The sequence below is a fragment of the Ursus arctos genome, unplaced genomic scaffold (genome assembly GCF_023065955.2).
Source record: "Ursus arctos isolate Adak ecotype North America unplaced genomic scaffold, UrsArc2.0 scaffold_16, whole genome shotgun sequence".
NCBI lineage: Eukaryota > Metazoa > Chordata > Mammalia > Carnivora > Ursidae > Ursus > Ursus arctos.
This window is the reverse complement of record NW_026622830.1, coordinates 41,447,876-41,475,211: the sequence shown is the minus strand read 5'-3', so window position 1 is coordinate 41,475,211 and position 27,336 is coordinate 41,447,876. Positions and strand designations below refer to the sequence as shown.

Here is a 27,336-nt window from a genome sequence, read left to right as displayed (position 1 = left end):
GGCCACACCATGCCCAAAGTCTTCCTGGTGAAGAGGAGGAGCCCCGGGGTCTCCGTCCGCAGCTGGGATGAGCTCCCGGATGAGGAAAGGGCAGACACCTACATCCCAGGTGAGCGCCGCGCGGGGGCTGGGCCTGGGCGCGGGACTCCCGGGGTGGGGGCGGGGGTGGTCGGGTCCCTTCGGCTCCTCGGCGGGGGCTGGACTCCCCACCCCTGCCCCCTCTTTCCGGACGGGGGGGTGGTCCTGGAGGAGCGGGAAGATCAAGAGTGAGAGGCTGGGGAACCCGGGACGCCCTGCGCCCCCTTCCCCCTAGTGGGCGCCGGTAATTGCCCGGCGGCGGGACCGTTGGCTGCTGCGCGGGCCGAGGTAAACCAGGAGGGGAGACTGAAGGCCAGTAGGGGCTACTCTCAGTCCCACGTCCTCATGGGGTTGCACCAGGATCCGTCAGCCCTCCGGGCTAGGTGGGTTGAGGTCAGACCCTAACCCCCTATCCCAGCGAGAGGAAACTTGGCGTGCGGGGTCCGCAGCCGCCCAAGGCCCTTGGTTCCTTGTGGGCGCGGGGACTGGGACGGAGGAGCCGCCCCCCGAGCCCCGTGCTCGCTCCGGAGGCCCAGCCGGGGACTCGCTCGCCCACCGCCGCGTGTTGCCCACTTGGCCAGGTGCCCAGGTCCAGGGCGGGGCGGCGGCGGCGGCACCGCCCGCAGGTCAAACTGCCGCGGACGCCCGGGCCTGACGCCGCGTGTCTTGTGTCGGGGCGCCGCCCCTCCCTCCGCAGTGGGCCTAGGCCGTCTGCTCCACGACCCCTCCGAGGACTGCCGCAGCGACGGCGGCAGCAGCAGCAGCAGCGGCGGCAGCAGCAGCGCGGGGGAGCCTGGAGGCGCCGAGAGCAGCTCGTCCCCGCGCGCCCCCGAGCGCGAAATCCCCGAGCCCGGCGACTCCGAGGGCCCGGGCGGACACCTGGCGGCGATGCAGCGCCCGGTCGCCAGGTCGAAAATCAAGGTACGGTGTCGACTCTGCCCCCGCCGCCACCTGCACCACGCCCTGGCGTCGGGCTCCGGGAGCCCGCGCCCCTCCCTGCCGCGCCCGCCCGCGCACTCGGGCACCCGTGCACCCGGGCACCGAGCGCGCCCTCTGCGCTGCTCCTGCACCTGCCTCTGGGTCTCGGCCAGGGCGGCTCTGCGCGTCCTCTTGTCTGCTGGGTAGCCAGCCGCCCGCGCCGCTGAGCCCTGGAGGCCGGCTCCTGAGCCGGCACAGACCGCTGGGGTGGCCTCTGGAACTGCCTAAAAGACCCAGGCCCAGCTTCCTCGCTCTGGCAGCCCATTCTGTGCGCAGAGCCTGAAGAATCACCAGGCCGTCGGGGTTCCCGGGTTCGGAAAGGAGGGACCCAGGCTCTCAGGAATTCCATTCTCTGCGGCGCATTCCTAGGGCTATGTGAATTCCGAGTTTCACACACTTCCTTGCGTTCTGGAGACAGTGGCGGCAGTTTGGCACACAGTGGACCTCTCACAATAACAGCTATTCCCGTTGACAATTATGAAGTGTCCGTTAGACTGGAGGTCTGTGCTGGGCACTTTAAATTTGTCCTGCCTCTCAAATCTTCTTGAATTAAATTGATGGATAAAGGGGTTCAGCTGCAGATTGCCTCAGTGCCCCGCCCCCAGTGGGTTGGAGTGTTTGTTACCCTGCATTATCATTCTTCAGTCCCCCCCTCCCCAAGTCTTCTAGAATTGTAGGCGACATCTTATCGGGACATTCATCTGGCTTTTCTGGGTAGAACTTCCATGATTGCCTGCTCAAATGTATCCGCTACCCGCAAGATTAAGGATTCCCATTCCACTGATTTGGTCGGCTGGAGCCAGGGAGTGGTGTTTTAGGAATCACATGACCCCATTTCCTAGCCTGGTGGGACTCTGCGGGCTTCAGGCCCTGGGTGGTGGGCGATAATTCTTGCGCGCGCCAGGGCGGTCCTGCAGCCCTGCCGCCCAGGTGGGGGTTGGGGGGATGGGGAGGAGGAACTCTAGTGTTTGCTGTGGATTGGGTAAGACTAGGTTACTTTTCCTGGGCGAGGCCATCCCTCCCTATGCATATTACTGGTTCCTGGGGTTTGGCTTGGGGGCTGGCTAGGGTGCATTTGGTTATGAATTGAGGCTAGAGGCTGGAGCCAAATCCTCTGGAAAGACATCTTTAAAGGTTGCTACGGCGCCCGGCGCCTGCTGCTTGGTGTTAAGTGGGCTGCTGAGGTTCAAAGTCAGCTGGCCTGAGGCTTTGCTGGGCCAGATGGGGTTAAATGGGAGGGGACAGTTTGCCGGAGGCTGGCTGGTAGCTCTGCCCTCCAGGAAATTCTACAAAGTGTCCCACTTGCATATTTATCACCGGGCTGGAAGGACAATTGCAACGTTGTTTTGGGATTGACTGTAGTCAGTTTGCCCCTCTGTCCCCCAATTTCCCAGATTACACTGGGAAGAAAATGGCAAGGGAAAAAGATCCAGTCCCTTAACCAACATTTTAGGAGCTCTCTCTTGCCCCAGGCAAACAGCGCCATTGGAACCCTGGATTAAAGGAATAAATACACACCACGGTCTTATTTCTATGATCTTGCCTACATGCTGCCCCCGGGGCTGGGGGGTGGGGTAGAGTGTTACCTCCTCAAACTTAGCACAGCTTCCGGAGAAGTTTCATTTGTTTACTGAGGGTGTTTAGATTCCTTTTCCCTCTCAGCCTCCATCCGAAAATAGGAGACGTTTTGGCATTAAGATGCTCCAAGCCTCCAGTATTACCATCTGTGGTATTGGCCGTTTTCAAATGATTGTCCAAATCACCTGTGACTTAGCATATTGCGTAATTTTAGAGTTCTGTGCAAAACCTGCTGCTCTCTTAAAAATTCGTTTCTTACCCAGAAGAAAAGGAATGCCACTCCAGGATGGGGCCCCTATATGATGCATAATGACTGAGTTTGAATGACTTCAAGACGCTCGCAGAGCAGAGCAGTCAGCTTAGAGGACTAGAGGACTGGCAGGTTTGAGCCAGTGCCCTGCAGAGAGACAACATCCCATCTAACATTCAGTGCCTGCTCTGTGCCAGGCAGCCAGGAGATAAAAATGTTCCCTGCGTGGTGTTCTAGAATCATCTGACTGTAACGGTTAAGCCTCTACGCTCTGGCCTTGTCACTTCTTAGCTGCCTGACCTTGGGCAAGTTGCTAAGCCCTCTGGGCCTCAGTTTCCTTGTCCGTGAAATGGGAATAATAATGATACCTACCTTATAGAGTGGTGAACATAATAAATGAGTGAAGAGGGGAACATGGTAGGTGCCCATTAACTCCAGCTAGAATTATCAGGGTTGGTGGGGAGACACAAATATTAATTATTAACTCTGTTACAGCAAAGGGACTGCTAAAGCACAGGCCAAGATGTATTAAGTTCTGAGCAGGGGAAGGTTTCTTGGTGTGGATTTGAGGGCAGTGGAGAAGGGGGAGAGGCAGGCTTTAGGGCAGTGGCATGGGCTGAGCCCGAAGCTTGAGTAGGTAAAGGACTCAAAGTTCTGGTACCCGAAGATGGAAAATGGACCTGGTAGGGTCAGAGAGAAGAGAAAAGTGGGAGGTGAGGAGCTGGGACAGGTCGAGATGATGAAGGGGCCAAGCCAAGAGGTTTGGATGCTCCTTTCACAGGCACCAGAGGTGGGGGGGCGGCGGTTCTGGAAGGGTTTTGAGAAGGAAGACCTCACTCAGTTGGGTCCATCTTAACCAGCCGTGTTAGGGATACATTATCTGTCCTGAGTCTTAGTTTCCCTGACCTGTAAGATGAAAAAGCAGTAGAATCGGCCTCTCAGAAGGGTTGGTTAGATGAAATGAGGGGTGCAGAGGGCCTAGCACTTTTGTGTGTGTGTAAATTGGCACTAGGGGGTTAGCTAACAGTGATGTGTGGCAGCTTTCAAGCTCATCTGTTGGTTCGCCAGAATTCTATAGCAGTGGCCAATATTTTGTGGCTTACAGTGGGGACAAGGGATCTGCCAATCTGGTTGTGCTGGTGAGCGGATCTAGAAAGGAGTTGCAGGTGCTGGTTAGGGAACAGGCCTTTTCCAGCCTCTCTGCCTTATGACTGTGTGCCTCAGGGCGGTTTGCAAAACTGTCTCTTCACTACTGAGGATTCAGTAATTTTCCAAACAGATCGAGGTGGAGAGATCATGTGTATCTCAGAAGGCGGTAGTGACAGGCCCAGGTGGCTTTCAGTCTCTTTTGTGCTGGTCCCATTTGCAGGACTCCAGCTGCAGGACAGAGCCCCCCAGAAACCCTGATAATCATTGCCCTTCCTTTGAAGGTTTATCGGAGACTAAGTAACTCTGAAGTTAAATCAGTTAGTTGACGGACATTTTTCCTTCCTGACTCAGTGGCTGGGGGGACCCAGGTGCAAGTACAGAGTAGCAGGTGAATCTGTCTTCTCCCCTTTTCCCCTTCTGTTGGCCTCTCCCAAGGAAACTTCAAAAGGAATTGAGTGTAGAATTCCTTCTAAAGTATTTTGGGTCTTTTACCTGGCTCTGTTGTCCGAGTCTTCAAGTCGTGCCAGACGTAGGAACGTGCGATAGTCTTTTTCCTTTCCTCCCATCGGTTGTCACCCAGCCCCAACAACCCATAATCCGTGGCCATTCCTGCTCATCCAGCCCCACCCATCCCGACACCTGATTTTGAAACAAATCTCAGTTATCATATTATTTTCAACCATAAATACCTCAGAATGTGCCTGTAATAGGTGAAGGCCAAAATACATGATCACACCCACATCAACAGCGGGGTTCACATTGCCGATTGTCTCATAAACTCGTATTTTTTTCAGTTCGCTGAATCAGGTCCACGTACTGTCTACACATTGTAATTGATTGACGCGTCTTTCAGTTCTCCTATAATTTGTCTATGCTCCCTTCATCTCTTGTCCATGTCCTTACAAGGTAATTATTGAAGAGATGAGTAATTTGCTTGGAGAGTTGCTAACAATCTGGATTTTGAGGAATGCATCACCACGGAGTCGAACGCTCCTTGGTCTTCTGCGTTTTCTCTACGCGGGTAGTTGGTTCTGTAGCTGCGCTGCCCGCTATGGTAGCCAGAGTCACACGTGACTGTTCAAATTAAACTACGTAAAATTAAAAATTAAGTTCCTCAGTTGCATGAGCCACATTTCAGGCGCTCAGTAAGCATGTGAGACCAGTGGCTACCGTATTGGACTGTACAGATTAGAACATTTCTGTCATCGCAGAAAGTTCTTTTGGGCAGCACTGCTTTAGATGCTTGCTCAGGTGTATTTATTTTAGCTAAAAAGTATGTCGGGGGGAGGGTCATCTATTAGCATCGAGAAGCACACAATATTTGGTTGTCGCTTCGTGCCGTTAGCAGCTGTCGATACTCAGGGTCTAATTAGGGGCTGTGATATTCTGCCCTTCATTTCTTAGCCAATATTTTTGTATAGAGATATATTTCCCCTCATCTGCTGTTTGGTTCCCAGTGAGACCGTTCATTTAGGAAAGACCAAGTAAGATTCCCTTTATTTACCAGTTTTCAAGCTAATCTTTTGGTTCACCAGAATTCTATAGCGATGGCCAACTTGTTTATTTTTAAAATATTGTTGTGAATCTTGGATTTAAGTGGTTTTTAAAAACCCATCCATTTGTCGGTTGGAAGGGAAGATAAGCTCTGTCCCTAACTCCTTGCCTGTCGTCTTTTATCTCCCGAGACACAATTGGATGCCCCTTGCCCCTGCCCCCATTGTAGCTCACTAACCGTGTCCCTGATGTTTGGCTGACCAGACTTCTCTTCTTGACTCTAAACCCACCAACGGCCGGAAACATTCCTACCGGGCTTGTATCCCCAGCACCTGGTACAGTAGTAATGCCTGACTCATAGGAGGACATAGGTCAACAAAGACCAGAAGTACAGGCGGGGAGGAGGAGTCAGCAGTCCCTGGATATAAATGACAGCATTTGGAAGAAAATAGGAAGCAAGAAGAAAACATAGATCTGGGAAAATATCTGGAATAGATGCTCAAAAAAGGCTAAGTTAATTAGGAGAAAAAGGAATAGGAGAACCATGTAAGTGTTCATTGCACTGGCTTTTAATCTGAGCATGGATGCAGGGGTTTAGTTGCAGACAACAGAATCCATTGTAGTTAGCTTCAGCGGAGCGTGGTTAATGATAGGGTAATAAATGCGCTAAAGAAAGACCAGGATACAATCCCAGAGCCACCGTGCAGAACTGGACCTCTAAGGGAGCTCCACCCTACTGCCTCCATGGCTGCCTGCTCCTGCATGGGGATGCTTCCGCCCAATGAACTCAGGCCCACATTCAAATCTCCTGATACTGCATGTAAATTGGCGGAACCCCAGTCACATCTAAAACCCGCAGCTGCAGGGGAGTCTGGGAAGTGTAGCTGGTAGCTTTTGAGCCTCTGCAGTACAGGAAGGGCCACCAGAAAAAGTAGGAATAGATGCTGAAAAGAGTGTCCATCCGTAGGCTCCACTACAGGGACCCTTAAAGCTTGTGTGGTCCAGTCCCCTCATTTTCAAGGAAAGAAGGGGAAAGCCCAGAGGTGTTTCACTGAATTCAACAGTTTTTGGTAGCAGAGCCCAACCCAAGGATCCTAACTCTTTTAGGGTGGTTGCATTGCATTGTGGGAGGTACCTTTGACACTTTAGCCATTAGCGTTGACAGTCTGACATGAAGCTATTTCTCACCATGATATGAGACAAACAATAGGATTCATTGCCTTTCTCTCCCCCACATCATGCCCAGACCCACGGGCCTGTCCAGGGGAAGTGTAGGCACATGTTTGCAGGCAACAGGCCACATCCAAAATCTCAGTGTGGACACCTACAAGTCGTGTGCCCACAGGCAGGTTAGATCTCTTGGAGCCTCAGTTTTTTCCTGGATTAGAAGGATGTACTCTCTTCATTATCTCTGCATTTGAGAAGGTTCTCCATTCTACCATATAGCGGAGTTGTGAACCCTCAAGAAGTGAGTGGTACAGGGACCAGGAGGGGATTTTTTATACCAAGAGAATTGGGCAATATGCTTAGCATGTTTATTTATTTCTTTATTTTTATTTTTTTTCATTTTTTTAAAGATTTTATTTATTTGAGAGAAAGAGAGGGAGAGAGAGAGCACGAGCAGGGGGAGGGGCAGAGGGAGGACCTATGTCCTCCTGAGTCAGGCATTACTGTACCAGGTGCTGGGGATACAAGCCCGGTAGGAATGTTTCTGGCCATTGGTGTGTTTAGAGTCAAGAAGAGAAGTCTGGTCAGCCAAACATCAGGGACATGGTTAGTGAGCTACAATGGGGGCAGGGGCAAGGGGCATCCAATTGTGTCTCGGGAGATAAAAGACAACAGGCAAGAAGTTAGGGACAGAGCTTATCTTCTCTTCCAAACAGCAAGATGTGGGGCTCGATCCCAGGACCCTGCGATCAGACCTGAGCCAAAGGCAGATGCTTAACCAACTGCGCCTCCCAGGCGCCCCTGTTTTTTTTTTTTTTAAGTAATCTTTGCCCATCGTGGGGCTCAAGAGTCCCATGCTCTGTCAGCTGAGCCAAGCAGGTGCCCCTTGCTTAGCATGTTTTAAGGCTGAAGCATAGCAAGTGTGTCCATGGGAATCTTATTCAAATGGCCACCACCTTCACAGTACTCTTCCACAGGAAATAGGACCATTAATAATTTAATAAACTTGTCTGGGGGAAGCGTCAACAGAAAATAAAGGATTTTTTTTTCTGCTTTAGAAGTTTGACAGGTAAATGACCTTAGCCAGCTTTGAAGTTGGTCAGAGGGCCAGCCAAAGTCCCTATCTCCCCAGACACTCCTGCAGTTTTCAGCAGCCCTGATACAATGATCGGTTTGTTTTTGCTGCAAAGACCTGTTTTTTTAGAAGAACTAGAGGGAAACCTATGTGTTTTTTAAAATGAAAGTCGAGATCCTGCAGAAAACAGGACAGCAAGCAAAAAAAGCCCCCCCCCCCCAACCCTGGCCATGGGGTTGGAGAATCACTCAGTCTCTCTCCATCTTTCTTGCCCTGAATTAATCTCCAGACCGATGTCACCTCCCACCGTCCATGGTAGCTCCCCCATTTCATTAATAAGCCTTTTGCGAAGTGTTAATTTTGGATTAAGGGTGAGACTGTTAAGCTTTTCCAGAAGGTAGCATGGTGTATATACCACCCCGGCAGGTCTGGAGCGGTACCCTATAATTAAACACATTAGTAATTTCCGTATCAAAACACATGAATATTGACACCAAATGGGATGAAGTCTGCATCGCTCCGTGTCTGCTCGGGCCCACTTTTATTGCCAAAGGGAGATATGTGAGAATGTTGGTTTTCAGAGCTTTTTGGATTTCAGAGTCATGGAGGAAGGACTGGGGGTTGGCAGCTCACACTGAAGGTTAGTTCCCTTTTTTTTTTCCCCATCAGAGAGAAAATTCAAAAGGGCAACAGAGAAACAAGAGATTTTGACCAATTACCTTTTTTTTTTTTTTAAGATTTTATTTATTTATTTGACAGAGAGAGAGAGACAGCCAGCGAGAGAGGAGACACAAGCAGGGGGAGTGGGAGAGGAAGAAGCAGGCTCATAGCAGAAGAGCCTGATGTGGGGCTCGATCCCATAACGCCGGGATCACGCCCTGAGCCGAAGGCAGACGCTTAACTGCTGTGCCACCCAGGCGCCCCTTGACCAATTACCTTTTATTCAGGACCACAGAACTTTGGAACTGGTCTATGAGTTACGAGTTACTGACCTCCATGCCCTTTTTTTTTTTTTTTTTTAAAGGTTTGTTTATTTTATTTGAGAGAGAGAGAGCAGGGTCCGGAGAGAGTCTTAAGCAGACTCCACGCTGAGCATGGAGCCTGACTCTGGGTGACCTCAGGACCCTGAGATGGTGACTGGAGCCAAAAGCCAAAACCAAATTTGTCACTTAACTGACTGTGCCATCCAGGCGCCCCCTCCTTTTTAAGTAGCTTGTCTTATTTAATTCCTTAACAATCCTGAGAGGCAAATACAGTTACTGTCCACGTTCTACAGGTGATGAAATTAAGGCTTAGAGAGGGGGAGTAACCTGCCTAGGCCCCACAGACTTTAAGTGGCGGAGCAAGGGTTGAACTTAAGAAAGAGGAAACAGACTCTGCTCTTAGATCCTCAGACTGCCGAAGATGGCTGATCTAAAACCATTTTATCATTTTTTAAAAAAGTAATCTCTACACCCAACGTGGGGCTCGAACTCACAACCCCGAGATCAAGAGTCACATGCTCCACCGACTGAGCCAGCCAGGCATCCCGCCGTTTTATCATACTTACACGTGGGCAGTTGTGGCTCAGGGATATTACATGACATCCCACAAGCAGGTGACGGCAGGTGTAAGCTTTTATTTGATGGTCAGCATTCCCTGTCTGTTCATGCCACTCTCATGTTATAACTACGTAGGCCAAGACGTAACTAGTTTCGGTCTACTACTTGCAAAGTAGCCTAACGAGATAAGATTGGTCAACCTTATTTTGAACTTTTAGGAGATCGGGTGTTGGGTATAAACCTCTGTAAACATTGTAAAGATGACCCAGTGACCTGGGGAGGGATTGCTGGTGCTCTGGCCCGTGGGCTGTCATTCCAGGAATCAGATGTGTCGTCTGAATCCTGCAGCCCATCATGGAAGAGAACGTTAGGAAATGTGGCAGATCTGGTGCTCTGGAGAGAATGTGATACATCTCTTCCTGGGCCAGTTCCCTATTGCGCTTTCACAAGTAACCCCACATTTATCCTAAGACTTTATTTATTAATTTGAGAGAGAGCACACGCCAGCACAGAGTTGGGGAGGGGGGACAGAGGAAGAGGGAGAGGGAGAAGCAGACTCCCCGCTGAGCAGGGGGCCTGAAGCAGGGCTCGATCCTGGGACCCTGGGATCATGACCTGAGCTAGAGGCAGATACCCAGCCGACTGAGCCACACAGGCGCCCCTAGCAGCCTAATTTATTATCCTGTATTCTAGTTCTGTGGAATGACTGGGCTTAGCTGGGCCATTCTTGCCCGAGGTTTCTCTCGTGGTTGCGGTCAGATGGCAGCCGACTGGAATCTTCTGGAGGCTTGACTGGGCTGGATCACGTGTCTGACAGCTGACACTGTTTCCTTTTTCTAGCTGCTTTAATTATATGGTTCTACCATCTTTTTAAAGCCCCTGTTGATGGACATATAGGTTATTCCTGGTCTTTTGCCATTACAGATAGAATTTTAGGGCACCTGACATGTGAAATATACTCTGGGATAAATTTCACATTTAGGAATTTTTCCTACAAATAGTGCTTCCTTTCTGAGAATTGAAATAGTCTGGCAGAAGCTAGCTTCATTAGCCATGGTCTTTTGCCATTTAATTAACTTTACATCTTTCAACAGGGCCCTTTTAAGGCTTCAAATATAATTCACTAATGTCTGGGTGCCTGATTGGTCATAGATAGAGAGAGGTGGCAAACAGTGCTTCTCGGATTCCCTAAATGAGCCCGTTGGTGCTGGCTCAGTTTGCCCTCCTGTGGAATGGGGATGTATAGGAAGATGGAGAAATGGAAAATTTGCCTTTGTTGAGGCACACTTGGAGAATTTCTATTTTTGTTCCAAGAAAACCAGAGGAAAACTCCTCCTGGGACTGGGGCGGGTGGGGGGGACTTAGTTCCCAGTCTCCTCCCCCATTCTCATGTTCTCCCCTCTGTTAAAAGGCTTTCTGTATCTCGGTCAGATGATCCACTGGCCCTGCACTCCTTTAAATTGTCACTAACCTCCTTTCTCTCTACCCTTCAAGATTTTATTCTTTTCAAACAAAATAATGCCAGTGATTTGAGGTTTTCACCCTGGACTGTGATAGAAGATGTCCATATTACATGCAGAGCATTTTAAAAACAGGCATTTACCAAAAGGCTTAAAGTAAACAGGAGTTCAGGTTTGGACTATAAGTTGGCAAGTCCTTAAGAACATCCTGCAGGAACAGTTCTAGCTTTCTGCACGTTCTTAAACTACCTGGGTCGGTTGTCTGTGTTCTGTTTTATTAGGCACTCACCAGCTCTCAGTGACCTTTCTCCTGTGTAGACTTGGCCTTGAGAAGCTCCAGGTATTCAGTTTGCCAAGACTTGGGTCATATTTGTCTTTTTTTTTTTTTAAAGATTTTATTTATCAATTTGAGAGAGAGAGCGTGCGAGAGAGAGCACCAGCCGTGGGGAGGAGCAGAGGGAGAGGGAGAAACAGGTTCCCCGCTGAGCAGGGAGCCCAGCTCTGGACTTGGTCCCAGGACCCTGGAATCATGACCTGAGCCATCCAGGCACTCCGAGTCATATTGAGTCTTTTCACATCGCTTCAAGGGCTGCAGTGCCCAGAATGGGGACTTCCAGGCAAGGAGAAGACCTGCCCCATCCTGGTGACAGAAAGAAGAAAGTCTTGGGCTCAACCGGGTCTCCCTCAGGACGAGGGCCAGGCCCTACCCCTTTGGGGGACACAGGGCAGAGGTGGGGTGTGAGCAGTTGGAGGCCCAGGCTGGCTACCCACTGGGTCAACAACCCAATCCCTGAGGCCATCCTCCTGTGTGCCCTCCAGAGGCCCCTCTGCCTTTAAATACAGCTGAGTTTCTTTAGGACCCCAAGGTAGAGCCCCAAAGGGACACTGCCCTGCCCTGCTGCCCCAGCTCTCTTGGGCTCAGGCTAGCCATGTGGAACCCCACGCAGTCTCCTGTTGCCCATTGCCCTCCTCTGGAATATTCTTGGCCGTTGCCCTTCTCTTCCTCCTCATCTTTGCCTGGCTGAGGAGCTCACTTCCTTGGAAGCACCTTCCCTCATACTCTACGTCTGGGCTAGGTGCCTCTCCAAGGTGTCCGTTATGCCCGGAACTTCCCAGATATCAGTGGCCTTTTGATGGGTCTGCTTCCCCACTAGACCAGCAGCTTCTTGGGGACAAGCCATCCTGGTGACTGCACTGCCTCCAGCTCTGAGTACAGGGCCTGTTGCAGATCGGGCACTCCATATGTCTGCTGAGACAAATTAAGCTCCACGCGGACGAGGAGGCCGACCGAAAAACTGTGTTCTGGGGTCTTGTGCCTTCCCCAAGTCTCTTAGTGTTTTGCCACTTGTGAGCCATTGCCAGTCACCACTCCGCACTGGTCTGAGTCTGAGCTTGGGGAACGGGGCGCAGGAATGTGCACAGACACTTGCTGACTTCTGCAATGGGCCCTGATCTTAGGGGTACAGAACACAGTTTGGGCAGAAGCTGCAGTAATTGGAGAAGCTGCATCAGGGAGGGAGTAGTTGAGCTGGGTGTTAGTGGAGGGCAATTACCGAGGGCGGAGGGAAGTGGAAGGGTGTTGGAGGCTATGGAGGTGTTGGGCCAGGCAAGGACCAGCTCTTCCTGTTAGTGATGTTTGTATGAAAATCAGGTTATTAGGCCCTTTTGTAAATAGCAGAGCAATTGGCTCAAGCTTCTAAAGGATTTGATTTGGTAAGTAGGAAACCTTTGATGAAAATATCAGCTCTGGTGTTTTTCACCACTTAATTATAGATTCAAGTTTCTGCCTTAGAGGTGGCCAGCATGGTTGGGGGAACATGGGATGGGAAGCTCCGAGCCTGGGGTTTGATTATTTTGCTGAAAATGAAGCTGTGGGATCCTGACCAAGTCACTTCCCAAAATGATCATTTTATGTGTTCATACTTTGGTGGGTCAGGAGCTGGGGCATGGCCCGGCAGGGCAGTTCTACTCCGGGTGGCATTGACTGGAGCCACTTAGCTGATGGCAGCCATGGGCTGGACACCTCAGTGCCCCTCCCAAGAGCCTTGCCCTCCACATGGCTGCTTGGGCTTCCTCACAGCATGGTGGTCCTAGATGTCTTACATGGAAGCTGGCTTCCAAGAGGGAACAGGCGGAAGATGCAGAGACTCTCTCTCTCTCTCTCTCTCTCTCTCTCTCTGTCTTTTTTTTTTTTTAAAGAGCACTCGCACACATGGGGGTGGGGGAGGGGAAGAGAGAAAGGGAGAGAGAGAATCCCAAGGAGGCTCCGTGCTCCCTTAACACGGAGCCCCAACGAGTGGGTCTTGATCTCACGACCCAGAGATCATGACCTGAGCCAAAATCAAGAGTCAGATGCTCAACTGAGTGAGCCACCCAGGCGCCCCAGCTGCGAAGTGTCTTGAGACTTAGAACCTACACAGGCCCTGCGCAGATCCCAGGGGAGAGGACAGGGTTTCCATCTCCTGATGGGCGGAGCAGCGTGCAGGCACTGGGAGGAAGGCATTGACTGTAGGTCTGTCTTCGGGGACTCTGTACACAGGCTCCACGACCTCATCAGGACCTGGACTCCTTTCTTTCTGCTCTTCCGTCCCCAGCACTGGCTTCCCCCTCGATGGTCCCGGGTGGCTGCTGAAGCTCCCGCCAGCAGGAGGGAGCAACGCAGGAAGAGGGCACCATGTTCCCCCACAGGAGGGGTATATGCCATTGGCCCACTAGTCCCGCTGCGTGACTTGCCGTCAGGCTGGCAAGGGTAGACGGTCGGCTGGGGGCCCTTGTGCCCAGAACTCAGAATTCTGTTCTGAGGAAGGAGGGAAGAATGAATGCTGGGGGGAGCTGCCAGTTATTTCTTTCCCAAACCCGCTCGGAAGTTGTAGGGGTCGGGAGGCCCGGTCTGGCCAAGCCTGGAGACACACAGGGAGGTGCGCTCCTAGGCTGAGCCCACGGGGTGCGCCCACCAGCACTGGGGCCCTCACCCTCCCTGTCTCTCTGTCCCAGTTCACCACAGGCACGTGCAGCGACCCCGCGGCCCACAGCTGTGAGCTGTGCGGCAAGGCCTTCCGCCTGCAGCGCATGCTCAACCGGCACCTCAAGTGCCACAACCAGGTGAAGAGGCACCTGTGCACCTTCTGCGGCAAGGGCTTCAATGACACCTTCGACCTGAAGAGGCACGTCCGCACGCACACAGGTGAGGAAGGGGCCGCGTGCTTCGCGGTTGCTTTGGTCCTTCTGGGCGGTGGCACTCCTGCTCCTTGGCCACCAGGGAACCAGATCAGGAGCATGGGGCAGGGTGGCATTTCTGGGAAGACGGCAGGTTGGGGCGTGTGAGGCCAGTGCATCCGGGCTCGCCTCCTGCTTATGCCACCAGCCAGCTGAGCCCCTTGGGCTGGGCCAGCCCCTTTTCTGACTCTCTGAGTTTGCGGTCCGGCCCCAGGCTCCCCGGGGGCATAGTTTGGCCACCGTCGGGCTGACTGCCAGAATGGATTCCCGTGGTCTCCCTGCTGGTGTCTCTTGTTCCTTTGTTGGGATGTAAGTCTGTCTCAGAATGAGCTCCTGAGAGGTCAAGAAGAGAAGGAAATGCTCGACTCCTATGTGAGGCTGACAAGTGTCTTCCTCCCCTTGGTCCTTCCTCAGTACAATCTGGGTCCCATCTTCAAATCCCCGTCCCGTCCTGTCCCATTTCATCTCATTTCAACACATCCCGTCCTAACCATTCAGCCCCATCCTGCTCATGACTCATTCTCCCTACAGCCTCCTAGAATTTACTGATCCTCAAGCCCTTTCAGAGTTTGGGGTTTCCCCTGGCATCTTGGTGGGATAGAAGAATGTCCATGCCTCCAGATGGAGATCCCAGCTCTTCTGTCCTCACACAGGGCCCTTCTCCAGTCCTGTGTATTCAGATTTCTTTTATAGCCTTTATCAACACTGTTTTGTTCGGAGAGTGCTGGCCAAGAGCTGTTTCCCGGCCTGGGAAGAGTCCCCTCCACCTGAGAGAGTGGGCTGGCATACTCAAAAGTTCCTTTTAAAAAACCTTTTCTAACGTGGATTTTTCATTTAAATGTAGCATGCACGCAGAAGAGCACACAAATCATAAATGTATAGTTTGGTGAGTTTAGGAATTTTTACAAAGTGAACACACCCATATAACTAGCACCGAGACCAAGAAACAGAATACAGCAGTCCCCCTTATTCATGGGGATACATTCCAAGACCTCAATGGATGTCTGAAACCACAGGTAGTACCAAACCCTCTCTATCCTATATATACTTACCTACGACAAAGTTTAATTTATATATTAGGTGCAGTAAGAGATTAACAATAATAACTGGTAATAAAATAGAACAATTATAGCGATATACTATAATAGAAGTTAAGTGAATGGTGTCTCTCTCTCTCAGAATACCTTATCGTATTATACTCACCCTTCTTGTGATGATGCGAGATGATAAAATGCCTGTGTGATGAGATGAAGCGAGGTGAATGACTGAGGCACTGTGACGCAGCGTTAGGCTACTACTGACCTTCTGGTGATAGGTCGGAAGGAGAACCATCTGCTTTTGCACTGTGGTTGACCGTGGGTAACTGAAATCACTGAAAGCAAACCCACAGATAAGGGGGGCTACCGTGCTTGCAGCCCCCAGAAGTCACCGCTTTTCCCTGTGTCAGTATCCCCTTCCCTTGGTCTCGGTGCCTGATTCTGAGCGTAGTAGAGATGGAATCACATAGCGTGTACTCTCCGGGGTCTGGCTGTAAGGCTTCTTTCTTAGTCCGTAGCACCAGTGAATCAGGAAAAGTTTGATCCCTGTGTGGCCAGGCTGGCACCTGAGGTTGGGGCAAGGAGAGTGCTGAGGGAGTGGTGGGCTGACGGGGATCGGGTGGGTTTGGGTTGCAGACCCTGACCCAATGATTTGGGTGTAAGCTGTGTTTTTGGGTGGTGATCTCAGGAAGCACAGTGAGGAGTTACAGAGGGGAGACAGGAAGGGGAAGACAGCCGATAAAAGCAAGCTAATGAGCAGGTTATCACTGTGGGCAACTGGGGCTCAACCCCACTGGGGACCCTCTGAAGAACCATGTAGAATGTACTGCAGAATTGCTCCAGAGGTGAGGAAGCAGGGATGTTTATCCAGTAACTCCCATCCCTCCTTGATAGGGTCCATCCTGGGAACCTCATTTCCTAGGCAGCCCCTTGCAGGTCTCTGGTGTGTCCTGGGGAATCTCCTCATGCAGAGAGGTGCAGGAAGCCGCTGACTTTCCTGGAACTGAGGTGACCCGGTAGAAGGCTGGGGGGTGGGGGTGAGGTGTTGACAGTGTCCTCTCAGGGAGAAGAAGGGTCAGCAAGCGAGGGGGGTAGCTTGGCAGAGACTGGGAGTCCCTGCGGAGGGTGACACAGCCTCTTTAGACGGCAGCAAGCCACGAGTGCTCACTTTCCTCCATGCCAGGCCCTCAGCACTTGCGCTGCTCTGTCAACCCCAAGGCGGCAGTGAGCCCCACTTAGCAGATGAGACCAGGCTCAGGGAGGTCAAATAACCATAGGTGGTGGAGCTGGGAACCAGACCGGCTGGTGCTGGACTTCATGGTCTTCCATTTTCTCAGTCCCTTTCGCTGTCCCCTTTGCCTCCCGGGGCCTTCCTGACCCAGGTGTCTTCCCGAGGCTGGGGCCTCACCAGCCTGCCCCATTCCAGTTTCTGGAAGCCTGCTTGCCCTGCAAGAAGGTGCGATGAGGGGCCGCTCAGGCCTGGCACAGACTGCACGCTGCAGCCTGGGGGCGGGCAGGTTGCACGGGAGGCTTGAGTGTGTGTGCGTTCTGTGGTGCCAGTGGTGCCAGGATACCCACAGAGCGAGCAAGGAAGAAGGCCAGCATCTCAGACTCCTGAGCTCCTCCCTCTCTTGCTCCTCAAAGGTGACATTTCTAGTGACTCATAGAGGGGCTGAAAATTACTGAAGTTGGTGAATCATAATGCCTTCCACCTAGTGCTTTCTCAAAGAGCTTCACGGTTTACCCCATGAAGGGGCGGCATCTAGGAGGGGGAAAGCTGCAGACGTCCTGGCCAGCACTGCAGCCTCTGGCCGTGGGTAGCCGCCGAGCCCCCAGCATGTGGCTGGTTGGATTAAGATGTGGTGTTCCGTGTAAAACCGACACAAGATTTGGAAGATTCAATGCAAAATAAGAAGTAAAACATTTCAGTTTTTGATGTTGATTCCACGTTGGAATGGTAATATTTTGAATACATTGGGTTAAAATATATCATTGAAATTAATTTCACCTGTTTTCTTTTTCCTTATTTATTTATTTGTTTTTTAGAGAGAGAAAGTGATCATGTGGGGGGGGAGGGGGCAGAAGGAGAGGGAGGGAGAGAATCTTAAGCAGACTCCACACCTAGCACAGAGCCTGTGTGGGGCTCGATCTCACAACCCTGAGATCATGACCTGAGCCGAAATCAAGAGTCGGATACTTAACCGGCTGAGCCACCCAGGTGCCCCTCTTTTTACTTATTTTAATGAGGCTACTGGACATTTTAAGATTAGAAAGTGGCTTGCGTTTTAATTTCTGTTGGGCAGCATTGAATATAAGATCGAATCTACAGGTAGTGATTTAAAATTTTTCAAACATAATTTTGACTTTTAAAGTGATCAACGAATAAAATTAAGGAAATGTCTTGAACCTGTTTTTCCTGCCCTGGTTTATTTGCTGCTGGAGATGTGCCTCCAAGTAATAAGGGACCAGAATGAGGAGCAAAGGGCTTACTGACAAATTAGGCAGTAGCCAACGGAAAAAGGATTCCTGGCTCTGGAGATGCGGCCACGCCAGCAGCGGGAGGAGCCGCCATCGAGTCCTGGTGTGAGGGGCCTGCCCTGCCTTCTCTTGAGCTCTACACAAACCGTTTTATCAGTAAAAAGAGCAAAAATTTGGGATTCTCAAACATTTTCAAAGTTCATGTAAACAACGTGATTCCAAAAGATCTTACCAGAATTCTGCGAATTTGGGTTTTGATTAAGACGTGAAGGTCGGGGGCGGGGGGCACCTGGGTGGCACAGCGGTTAAGCGTCTGCCTTCGGCTCAGGGCGTGATCCCGGCGTTATGGGATCAAGCCCCACATCAGGCTTCTCCGCTATGAGCCTGCTTCTTCCTCTCCCACCCCCCCTGCTTGTGTTCCCTCTCTCACTGGCTGTCTCTCTCTCTGTCGAATAAATAAATAAAATCTTTAAAAAATTAAAAAGTTACAAATTGAGCTACCCTATGATCCAGCCATTGCACTACTGGGTATTTACCCCAAAGATACAGACGTAGTGAAGAGAAGGGCCATATGCACCCCAATGTTCATAGCAGCAATGTCCACAATAGCTAAATCGTGGAAGGAGCCGAGATGCCCTTCAACAGATGACTGGATTAAGAAGTTGTGGTCCATATATACAATGGAATATTACTCAGCAATCAGAAAGAACGATTTCTCAACATTTGCTACAACATGGACGGCCCTGGAGGAGATAATGCTTAGTGAAATAAGTCAAGCAGAGAAAGACAACTATCATATGATTTCTCTCATCTATGGAACATAAGAACTAGAATGATCAGTAGGGGAAGAAAGGGATAAAGAAAGGGGGGGTAATCAGAAGGGGGAATGAAACATGAGAGACTATGGACTATGAGAAACAAACTGAGGGCTACAGAGGGGAGGGGGGTGGGGGAAAGGGATAGACCGGTGATGGGTAGTAAGGAGGGCACCCAGTGCACTGGGTGTTATACACAACTAATGAATCATCGAGCCTTACATCGAAAACCGGGGATGTACTGTATGGTGACTAACATAATATAATAAAAAATCATTATTAAAAAAAAAAATCTTTAAAAAAAAAAAAAAGACGTGAAGGTCGGATTTTTGCTATTGACGATTACAAGTAAATGTATTTAGACCAGAAGCGAAGATGTGTGAACACAGATGCGGTAGACAGCAGTTGAGCGAAGGCTGTGTTGCTTAGTCTGACTGGACCGGTCATGACTAATTTAAACACTTACCTGGGATCGCAGGACCCTTCTTTTGAGAACTGTAGCGGCGTCAATGAGGTGGACAGAGAGAGGCGTAGAGAGCCAGGATTGATCTCTTCTTCCCCCGCATCTCCTGTCCTGTACTGGGAGGGGCAGGGCATCTAGGGAAAGACTCAGAACACAAGGAGACATCTCGGAAGAGACCCAGGGAAACCAGAGCCTGTAAATGTCTTACCTTAATATCCAAGTGGATGAAAGAAAAGATTAAGGTTTGTTTTTTTTTTTTTTGGATATCTTCACCAAGGAAAAAGTAACTCAGAGTGTGTGTGTGTGTGTGTGTGTGTGTGTGTGTGTGTGTGTGAGTGAGATGGGGAGGGGGGATGTTAGTCATGGGGAAGGGGGGACGTTAGTCAAATGACATCTGATTCAAGGTTGGAAGACAGAAACTGATGTACAAAAAACTAACATTTTGTGAAAATAGATCAGCAAACGAGGGGCTATTTTCAATCCAGACCGTCTTGGGTCAGGTTCCCTAGAAGCAAATTCTGAGATGGTGATTCTTACAAAATGATTTTTTGAGGGAGGGGTCAGAGGAAACCTGGAGGGAAGAGGGAGCAGGACAGGGCAGGGGCAGAGGGTGAGCAGAGATGGGGCCTCAGCCTGGTCCCACGGGGGCTTTGGGGTGTGAACGGCACTCTAGGCAGGTGGGGGACACTTGGATGTCAGTCAGAGGGCTCATCCATTACCCACATAGTAGAGGAAACTGATCTACTTAACTGACAGGACCACTGAGGCCAGCGTGGGAGATTCTGGTCAAAATAGAGAGCAGGGGCCATGAGCTTTAAAAAAAACGAATGTGGAGCGTCTGGGTGGCTCAGTCGGTTAAGCATCTGCCTTCAGCTCAGGTCATGATCTTGGGGTCCTGGGATCGAGTCCGGCGTCAGGCTCCCTGCTCAGCCAGGTGTCTCCTTCTCCCTCTCCCTCTACCCCTCCTCCTCCACACACTCTGTCTCTCTCTCTCTCTCAAATAAATAAATAAAATCCTAAAAAAAAAAAAAAAACAATGCATATTCAGTTTGCTGCCTGTGAAAAACATCACAGGCCTGTTTTTAGAGAAGATTCTTTTGGCTTTGTTTAAATGTTTAGGTTGAACCAGCTGGGATGCATCCTAAGAATGGCCATCCATGGAAGGAAATGATTTGCTTTCGGTGGGGGTGCGGTGAGACCTGTATTCTAGAATAAAACGTAATAGCCGGCATTTGCATGTGCCAGACTCAGCACCAAGCACCCACCTCACTGCCCGGGAGCCAGCACCACCACTGGCACCTGGGTGCGTGTTGGAGGGGCAGAACCGCATTTACGGAGGGCCCCAGCGCGTCAGGTGTGGCGTGGGCATTGCTTAGTGGTGTGGTCAGATGTGCCAGGCCCTTCAGACAAGTACAGCATTTATTGAAATTATTTTATTTTTCTTGTTCGGAAAATGCCTACTTATTCCGTAAGAGACTCCAGCCAGTGCAGACCAGAAAGCGTAAGCCACTATAAACAGCTGAAAGGGGCACACGCATCTGTGGGGTCCCCAGCTCAGCCTTTAGGGCGGTGGTGCCATGAAGCAGAACCCACGTTGGTTATAACTTTATGACTGGAATAAAGGAGTCCGTTCAAGGCGCCTGCCAGTCCTGTGGAAGCTTCTAGAGTTCCAGAGAAAGCGAAGCTGAGGAATGCAGATTCGAGGGCCGGGGAGGGGGCACGGGGCCCAGGCTGCAGTATCTGCCCCACCCCTTGGGACGCCCTCTGGCCTTATCTTCCATCGGGCCACATTGAGAGGGACGGGAAGGCAAACAAATCCCATCTTGATTGAAGAAGAGGAAACAATGGTGTCTTTGTTGGGAGCCTACAGGGAAGGATTGACTGGTGGGGGGAAAATGCAGATTGGGAGAAGTTTGCAGTGGGGCAGATGGCAAAAAAAAAAGGTAAACTCCACCACTGGGGGGTTCAGGGCTGTCTGGTGGGATCACCTCCTTCGCTCCTCAGGCTGTCCCTGCTCTATTTCATTTTGACTTACTTTTTAGCTAAAAAAGCAACAGGAAAGGGGGAAAAAGTGAAAGAAAAAAAAAAGTAAGCCTTCCTCTCCCACCAAGCCCTAAAAGTTCCACACCTGAAAGCAAACCACCATTTAATGTTTCTCCCCCGAAGTTGTTAACACACACTGCTTTTTTCATGTCATATGTATCTTGGACGCTGTTTCATATCTGCACGTAGACACACCTCTTTTTAATTGTTGTCAGAGCATTTTTTAATAGGAGATTACGATTTCAAATACAGAGGCACCATCGTTTTCCCCTTGTCCCAACTGATGAACTTGTTTCCATTCTCAGAGTTTTCTTTCCCTCCCTCCCTTCCTCCCTTTTTAAACATCAGACTACCATGAATACTCTTATACATCCTTTGTCTACCTGTGTGAGCCTTTCTGTAGAAAATTTCCCTGAAGTGGGCCAAAGGGTAGACCCATGGTGGTCTTTGGTGGGCATGGCCACATTGCCTCCCGAGGAGGCTCCCCCAAGGAGGCCTGTAAAAAGCTTCTTGCTGGAGTTCATGTTTGTATGAAGTTCAGTAACGGAGCACAGGGCTACGGCAAGGAGAGCAAGCAGAAAGCACCAGTCGTGAAGAATTTTCTTTGGCGATGTGAGATATGAAGCTTGATTCGGTAATAGGAATAGAAAATTTGAAGAGAAGAAACCCTTTGGGATAACCCAACGCAGTATTTTTTGGATGAGGTCACAGAGGCCATACGGCACAACATTCAAAAGGGTCACAGGAGGTCACAGGTCTCTCCACCAGATACCTAATGACCACATTGAAAACAATATCCCCTTTTTTCCCCCACTGAAATAAACAACACATCCCAAAGTGCATGCAAATACAAAAAGTGTGTATAGAGAGCCAATGTTAGGACAAGTACTACATAAGTGCCCACCAGCCAGTTTATGAATAGAGCCTATCCGTGTTCTGTTGAGCTGAATTATAAACTCTTTGGAGCTGTACCCTACTGAGTACTTAATACGTGCTGGGCCCTTTGCAGGTGACGTCTCCATTAATCCTCAGAGCAGCCTCCTCAGAGGGGGTATGAATGTTATCCCCATTTTACAGGTGAAGAAACTGAGGTTCGGAGGGGTTCAGCCGTCTGTCGTGGGCTCCCGTGATGAGGAGCGGGTGTGTGATGCATGGGTTTTCAGAGGCCTCGGACTCTTGCTGTGTGGTGTCAGGAGGTTAATGGTGTCTCTTGTGGGCACGGTGTTTTCCAGTTCTGTTATCCCACTCCAGACATGGACAGGGTTGGCCTTGGCTCCAGAGTGGGTGAGTCTCCAAAGTCAAGGAGGCCTTGGCGTCAGTCCCCTTTGCCCAGGGGTCCTCTCTGGCCACCTTCATCTCCCACCCACCCCTGAGTTCATGGGAGGATGGGGGCTCCAGGAGGAAGGGGTTTGTTCCCAAGCCCAGAAAGGGTCACCTGGGGGCTGCTGCATGACAGCATCTGCTTGCACCAGTGAGTGATGGATGAGTGTGGTATTTCCAGAGAGGGGAGGTGAAGCAGGTGTGCAAAAGTCAGAACTGCCCTAACTGGGGTTTTGGTGCCTGCTGTCTTCCACCCATCTTGGTGTCTGCGAGTCCCCTGTCCTCCAAGCCTGGTTCACATCCCACCCTCCCTGGGAAAAGCCCACCTGCAGCAGTCATCCCCATTCTCTCCATCATCTGGGTGGCGCAGGGCTCTGGAATCTCTAGCCTTTGCTGTCCAGGCCGTGCTAGGTGCTCTGCCTGCGGAAGGTGTCCGCTGACCTGTTGGATGCAGAAGGAAATGCGCTCCTGGCACGCTCACCTCTGCCAGGGGGCAGGGATCTGGCAAAGCCCTGGTCAGCAGCCACTTCAGATCACCTTTCTGGGTCACCGATGGGGTGGGGCTTCCTAGAGCGGGACTGGAAGCATCCTTTCCCTGGGGCCAGGAGCTTATCTGAGGAACTTGGGGGGGGGGTGTAAGTGTACTGTTCTCCCCACATGTTTAGTTTGGATGTTTTAGAACAGTAGTGGGTTATTTCCAGTAACTATTGAAAGGCGTAACCGGTCTCTGGGTGAATTTCTTTTTTTTTCTTTTTTTTTCTTTTTTAGATTTTATTTATTTATTTGAGAGAGAGAGAGCAGGGTGGGGAGAGGAAGAGGGAGAAGCAGACTCCCTGCTGAGCAAGGAGCCAGACGGGGCTCCGTCCCACAACCCTGGGATCATGACCCCAGCCGAAGGCAGACAGACGCTCAACTGAGTGAGCCACCCAGGTGTCCCTCTGGGTGAATTTCTATTGTTATGAGCTGTGGGTTTGAAATCAGGTTTGTTGCTTGATCTGCCGGAGGTTGGGGGAGCCAGCTGTTCTTACGGCCCAGAAGGCCCGAAGAGATACAAAGCCCTCTATGGCGTGAGCCTGAAACTCCAGGCAGCCCTGTTCCTTAAGTTTGTTTCTTAAATCTCTTTCTGTGGGCCAGTAGGAGGGGTTCCTTCATTCATTCCTTCATTTAAAAAGTATTTACTGAGCACCTATTATGTACCCAATGCCGAGGATTATAAAGGAGTTTCTTAACTTCTGACAGTTTTTCTAGAATGTGTGGAATATAAGATAGCCCAGCATCCTGCTTGAGTAGAATTGCATTGGCCCAATACACCTTTCTCACGTGAGCGTACAGAACGGGCTTCACGAGTGTGCTTCCGGATGGGGACTGCATGAAAAATGGAACCGATTTGGTCTGTTCGGGTAGTTGGATGGGGGTTGGAGGAAATATTTTTTTCCATTTCAGCTTCCCTTATCATCTGTGTACTTTGTGAACAGGAGGGGGGCTCTCTCGGCCCCCCCCCATGAGCCCCCATTAGGGAAGTGGGGACATTGAACCTGGGAGAGAAAATACTGGGGTCAGAGCTGCTTTCAGACCGCAAGTGCCATCCTCATGCCTCATTTGGTATCATTTGTCTGTGAAGCCATCTGGTCCTGGATTTTTGTTTGTTGGGAGTTTTCCGATTACTGATTTGATCTCCTTGCTGGTAATGGGTCTATTCAAATGTTCTGTTTCTTCCTGCTTCAGTTTTGGTCACACCTCATTTGGCGTGGCTTTAGACCTGTGACTCCCAAAAAGGTCCCGGGACAAGCAGCCTCCACGTCATCTGGGAACGTGCTGGAAATGCGGGAGTCTCAGCCCTATCCCAGAATGAGAAATGCCAGGGCTGGGGCCAGGAATCTGTGTTTTGACGAGCTCCCTGGGTTGGAGGACTACCGCTCCACATTTTATTCAGTCGGGGGGTGGGGGGCTGAGACTCTGCATTTTCTACAAGCTCCCAGGGGATGCAGTTCGACGGTTGGTCTGAGCAGCACGTGTGAGGACCCGGACGTACAAGGCAGTCAGTCTGTCTCTGGCTTGTGAAAGGTGGCATTCGGGGACAGCCGTCCAACAAAACACCACGGTGCTGCTACAAAGGAATGAAACTGAGATGTAGGCACCAACATGGGAAAATCCTCCAGATTATTGTGAAGCTAAAAAAGTAGATTTTGAAAATATCTTTGGATAAGTTTGCTTCCATTAAAGCCAGGATAGTAAAATCATCATAAATTCCGTTTTTGTGTAAAAAAATATTTAAACATTTTTAAATGTGAGTTTTAATTCAGCTACTTTTCAGTTGTTCAGTATATTTTTTCCAACAGCTAGAACATTATGGGGAAAAGAATAACCATTTAAAAAATACATGAAAACATCTCATAGCACGCTCGTCTTTGCTTTCACCTCAGGCTCCAGGACGGCATTGTTGGGTCTTGTCCTGTTTAAGATTTTGATAACTGGTTTCTATGGATTTTTTTTAATGTGCTTCGATTTTTGAAATATTATCTCACTTGACTGATGAGTTTTTGGCATGCCCTTAAATTTTGCATCTGAGGCTTTGGAGATTCCCGTAGCGGATAGCTCTTTTGGCGTCCGGGCTCTAAGATGGTCCGACAGTGGGGGCCACCCCCTCTCTGTTCCCTGTACCTCTAAAGGCAAGCCTACGTTAGGTGTGACTTACATCAGTCCATGTGACATTCCGACCTCACAGTCAGGATGAGGGCTCTTAGTGGAAATCGGAAGGTCTGTGCTTTCACGAGGCTGAGCTCCCTGGTGTAGATGGCACATGGGAACTCTCCGTCTAGAAGGCAGGCCCCACTAATATTAGCCCCATGCTGAGGCCAGCACGAGATCTAGTTTGGAAACGCTTTCATAACTATAGCAGATGCCACCCACGTCCAGCCCACGCTCCTGGCTCCTGCCATTTCTGGGCACACCCATCTATGTTGCAGCTGTCCGCACCTGCAACTCTGCCTGAGAATGTTCTTGCTGGCACAAGACAGGGAGGGAGAATCGGCACCACCCAGGGACGGCCCCTAACAGGCTGCTGGAGCGGGAGCGGGGCGGGGGGAGGGAACCCTAGCCGTGAGGGGCAGGATGACGCAGAGGTGAGTGTTCTCCCTTGTCCCCTCACCTTGTCCAGTGGAATTGGACTCTGGTCGCTCATGGCAGTGACCGCCCTGCTGTCCCCACCTTGTAGGGCTCCTTCCTCTCACTGATCCACTTCACTCACCGACAAGCGCTGCTGGAGTCTTTGTCACCGGGTCTGTTTCCAGGAAAACCGCAACTAAAATAAAAACAAGATTTACTTTGCCCACTATAAAGTCAAAACAGTAAGGCATACAAGTGGGAAAACAAACCCTTCTCCCAAAGTCAGGTGGGGTTTCTTCACTAGGTTTGCATCCCTTGTTATGTTTGCTCACATGGATGTTGCGAAGCCTTGTAGACACACTTTGCTGCCTTAATCATTTTCCTCGTGTTGAGTCCCTGGTCATGCTGATTTTTTTTTCTTCCTATTTTTCCTACCCCTCAGCTCCTGGCAACCGTTTATCCACTCTGTTCCTATGCATTTGAGTTTTTCACATGAAAGTGGTACCACGCAGCGTTTGCTTTCTCAGTCTGGTTTATTTCACATAAAGCCCTCACGGTTCATCCACGGTGTTGCAAATATCAGGATTTCCTTCTTTCTCGTGGCCGAATAATATTCCATTATATAAATATACCGGTCTTTTTTATTCGTTCATTCATCGATGGGCGCTGAGGTTATTTGCATGTTCTTGGCTGTTGTGAATAATGCTGCAGTGAACACAGGTGTGCCAATGTGTCTTTGAGACCCTCTTTTCATTTCCTTTGGATATATATCCTAGATGTGGGATTTCTAGATCATATGGTAGTGCTATTTTTGATTTTTTGGGAAACCTGCATACTGGTCTCCATAATGGCTGTACCAGTTTACCTTTCCACCAACAGCGCACGAGGGTTCCCTTTTCTCCACATCCTCGCGGACTCTTGCTATCTCTTGTCTTTGATGATAATCATCCTAACAGGTGGGAGGTGGTATTTCATTGCAGCCGTGATTCACGTTCTCCTGACCATCAGCCGTGTGGAGCACCTTGTCATGTACCTGTTGGCTCTTTGCATGCCTTCTTTGGAGAGAGGGGCCTGGTTTTGAACCAGGTGGTTTGTTTTTTGGCTGGTGGGTTGTGCATCATGTTTTTAAATGGCTTCGTGGTTGGGAGGCTCTGGCTTGGCCGTGACCCACTGGTGATGTGTCTGCCCATCGACCTTGCAGGCATTCGCCCCTACAAATGTGACATCTGCAACAAAGCCTTCACCCAGCGCTGCTCCCTGGAGTCACACCTGAAGAAGATCCACGGGGTGCAGCAGCAGTATGCCTACAAGCAACGCCGGGACAAGCTCTACGTCTGTGAGGATTGTGGCTACACGGGCCCCACCCAGGAGGACCTGTACCTGCACGTGAACAGTGCCCACCCGGGCAGCGCCTTTCTCAAAAAGACATCCAAAAAACTAGCGGCTCTTTTGCAAACCAAGCTGATGTCCACGCGCCAGGGGAATGCCAACCTGAGTGAGGAGGAGGAGAAGTGAGGAGGAGGAGGCAGCCAGAGCAGAGCAGCCGCGTTTACAGGGATTTGGGGTTTGGAAGGTCCCCCGTCGCCCACATCCTGTCCAACAGTCGCATTAACAGATGTTTGCGGATGGTCACGATCTCTGTGAGACATTTTTCTTTCTTTTTATTCTTTATTCTTTCTTCCTTTTTTTTTTTTTTTTTAGGATTTTCACCTGTGTAGGCAGAGGTTTCTTAGAGAGACGCTCATTTTATGGTGCCTTGAAATAAAAGTACTTCCACTTGCCGTGATACCCAAGCAAGGGAAATGCATTGTGTTGTTCCGAAAGAGTTTACAGGACTTACTTTAATAAATGAAATGTTCTCGTGGAACTCTCCTCATAAAAACAAAACAGAACATTGAGTTCTAGCTCCCTGTGTAGGCCCTAATGCGTGACATTCGACGTCAGGTCGTTTGGGGTGGCTCATTCTGTGTTGGCGGGTGAGTTCGAGGAAGCCGATCTTGAGCCCTGGGTAGGAGGGCAGATGGACCGGTGCCCCAAGGCTGATGGGCAGAGATGCAGGGGGTGGCCGGGGAAGGTCACTCATGGACGC

The 27,336-nt window shown here is 50.4% G+C and overlaps 1 protein-coding gene across 1 annotated transcript; it reads left to right on the top strand.

Annotated features, from left to right (window-relative positions):
* On the top strand, positions 1 to 26,888 carry OVOL2 (ovo like zinc finger 2). The gene is made up of 4 exons (XM_026502991.3): positions 1 to 109; positions 776 to 999; positions 13,765 to 13,954; positions 26,449 to 26,888. Exons 1-4 carry the CDS (start codon positions 10 to 12, stop codon positions 26,760 to 26,762), a joined length of 828 nt encoding a protein of 275 aa, XP_026358776.1. The 5' UTR covers positions 1 to 9; the 3' UTR covers positions 26,763 to 26,888.
* Positions 26,889 to 27,336: the final 448 nt, after the last annotated feature.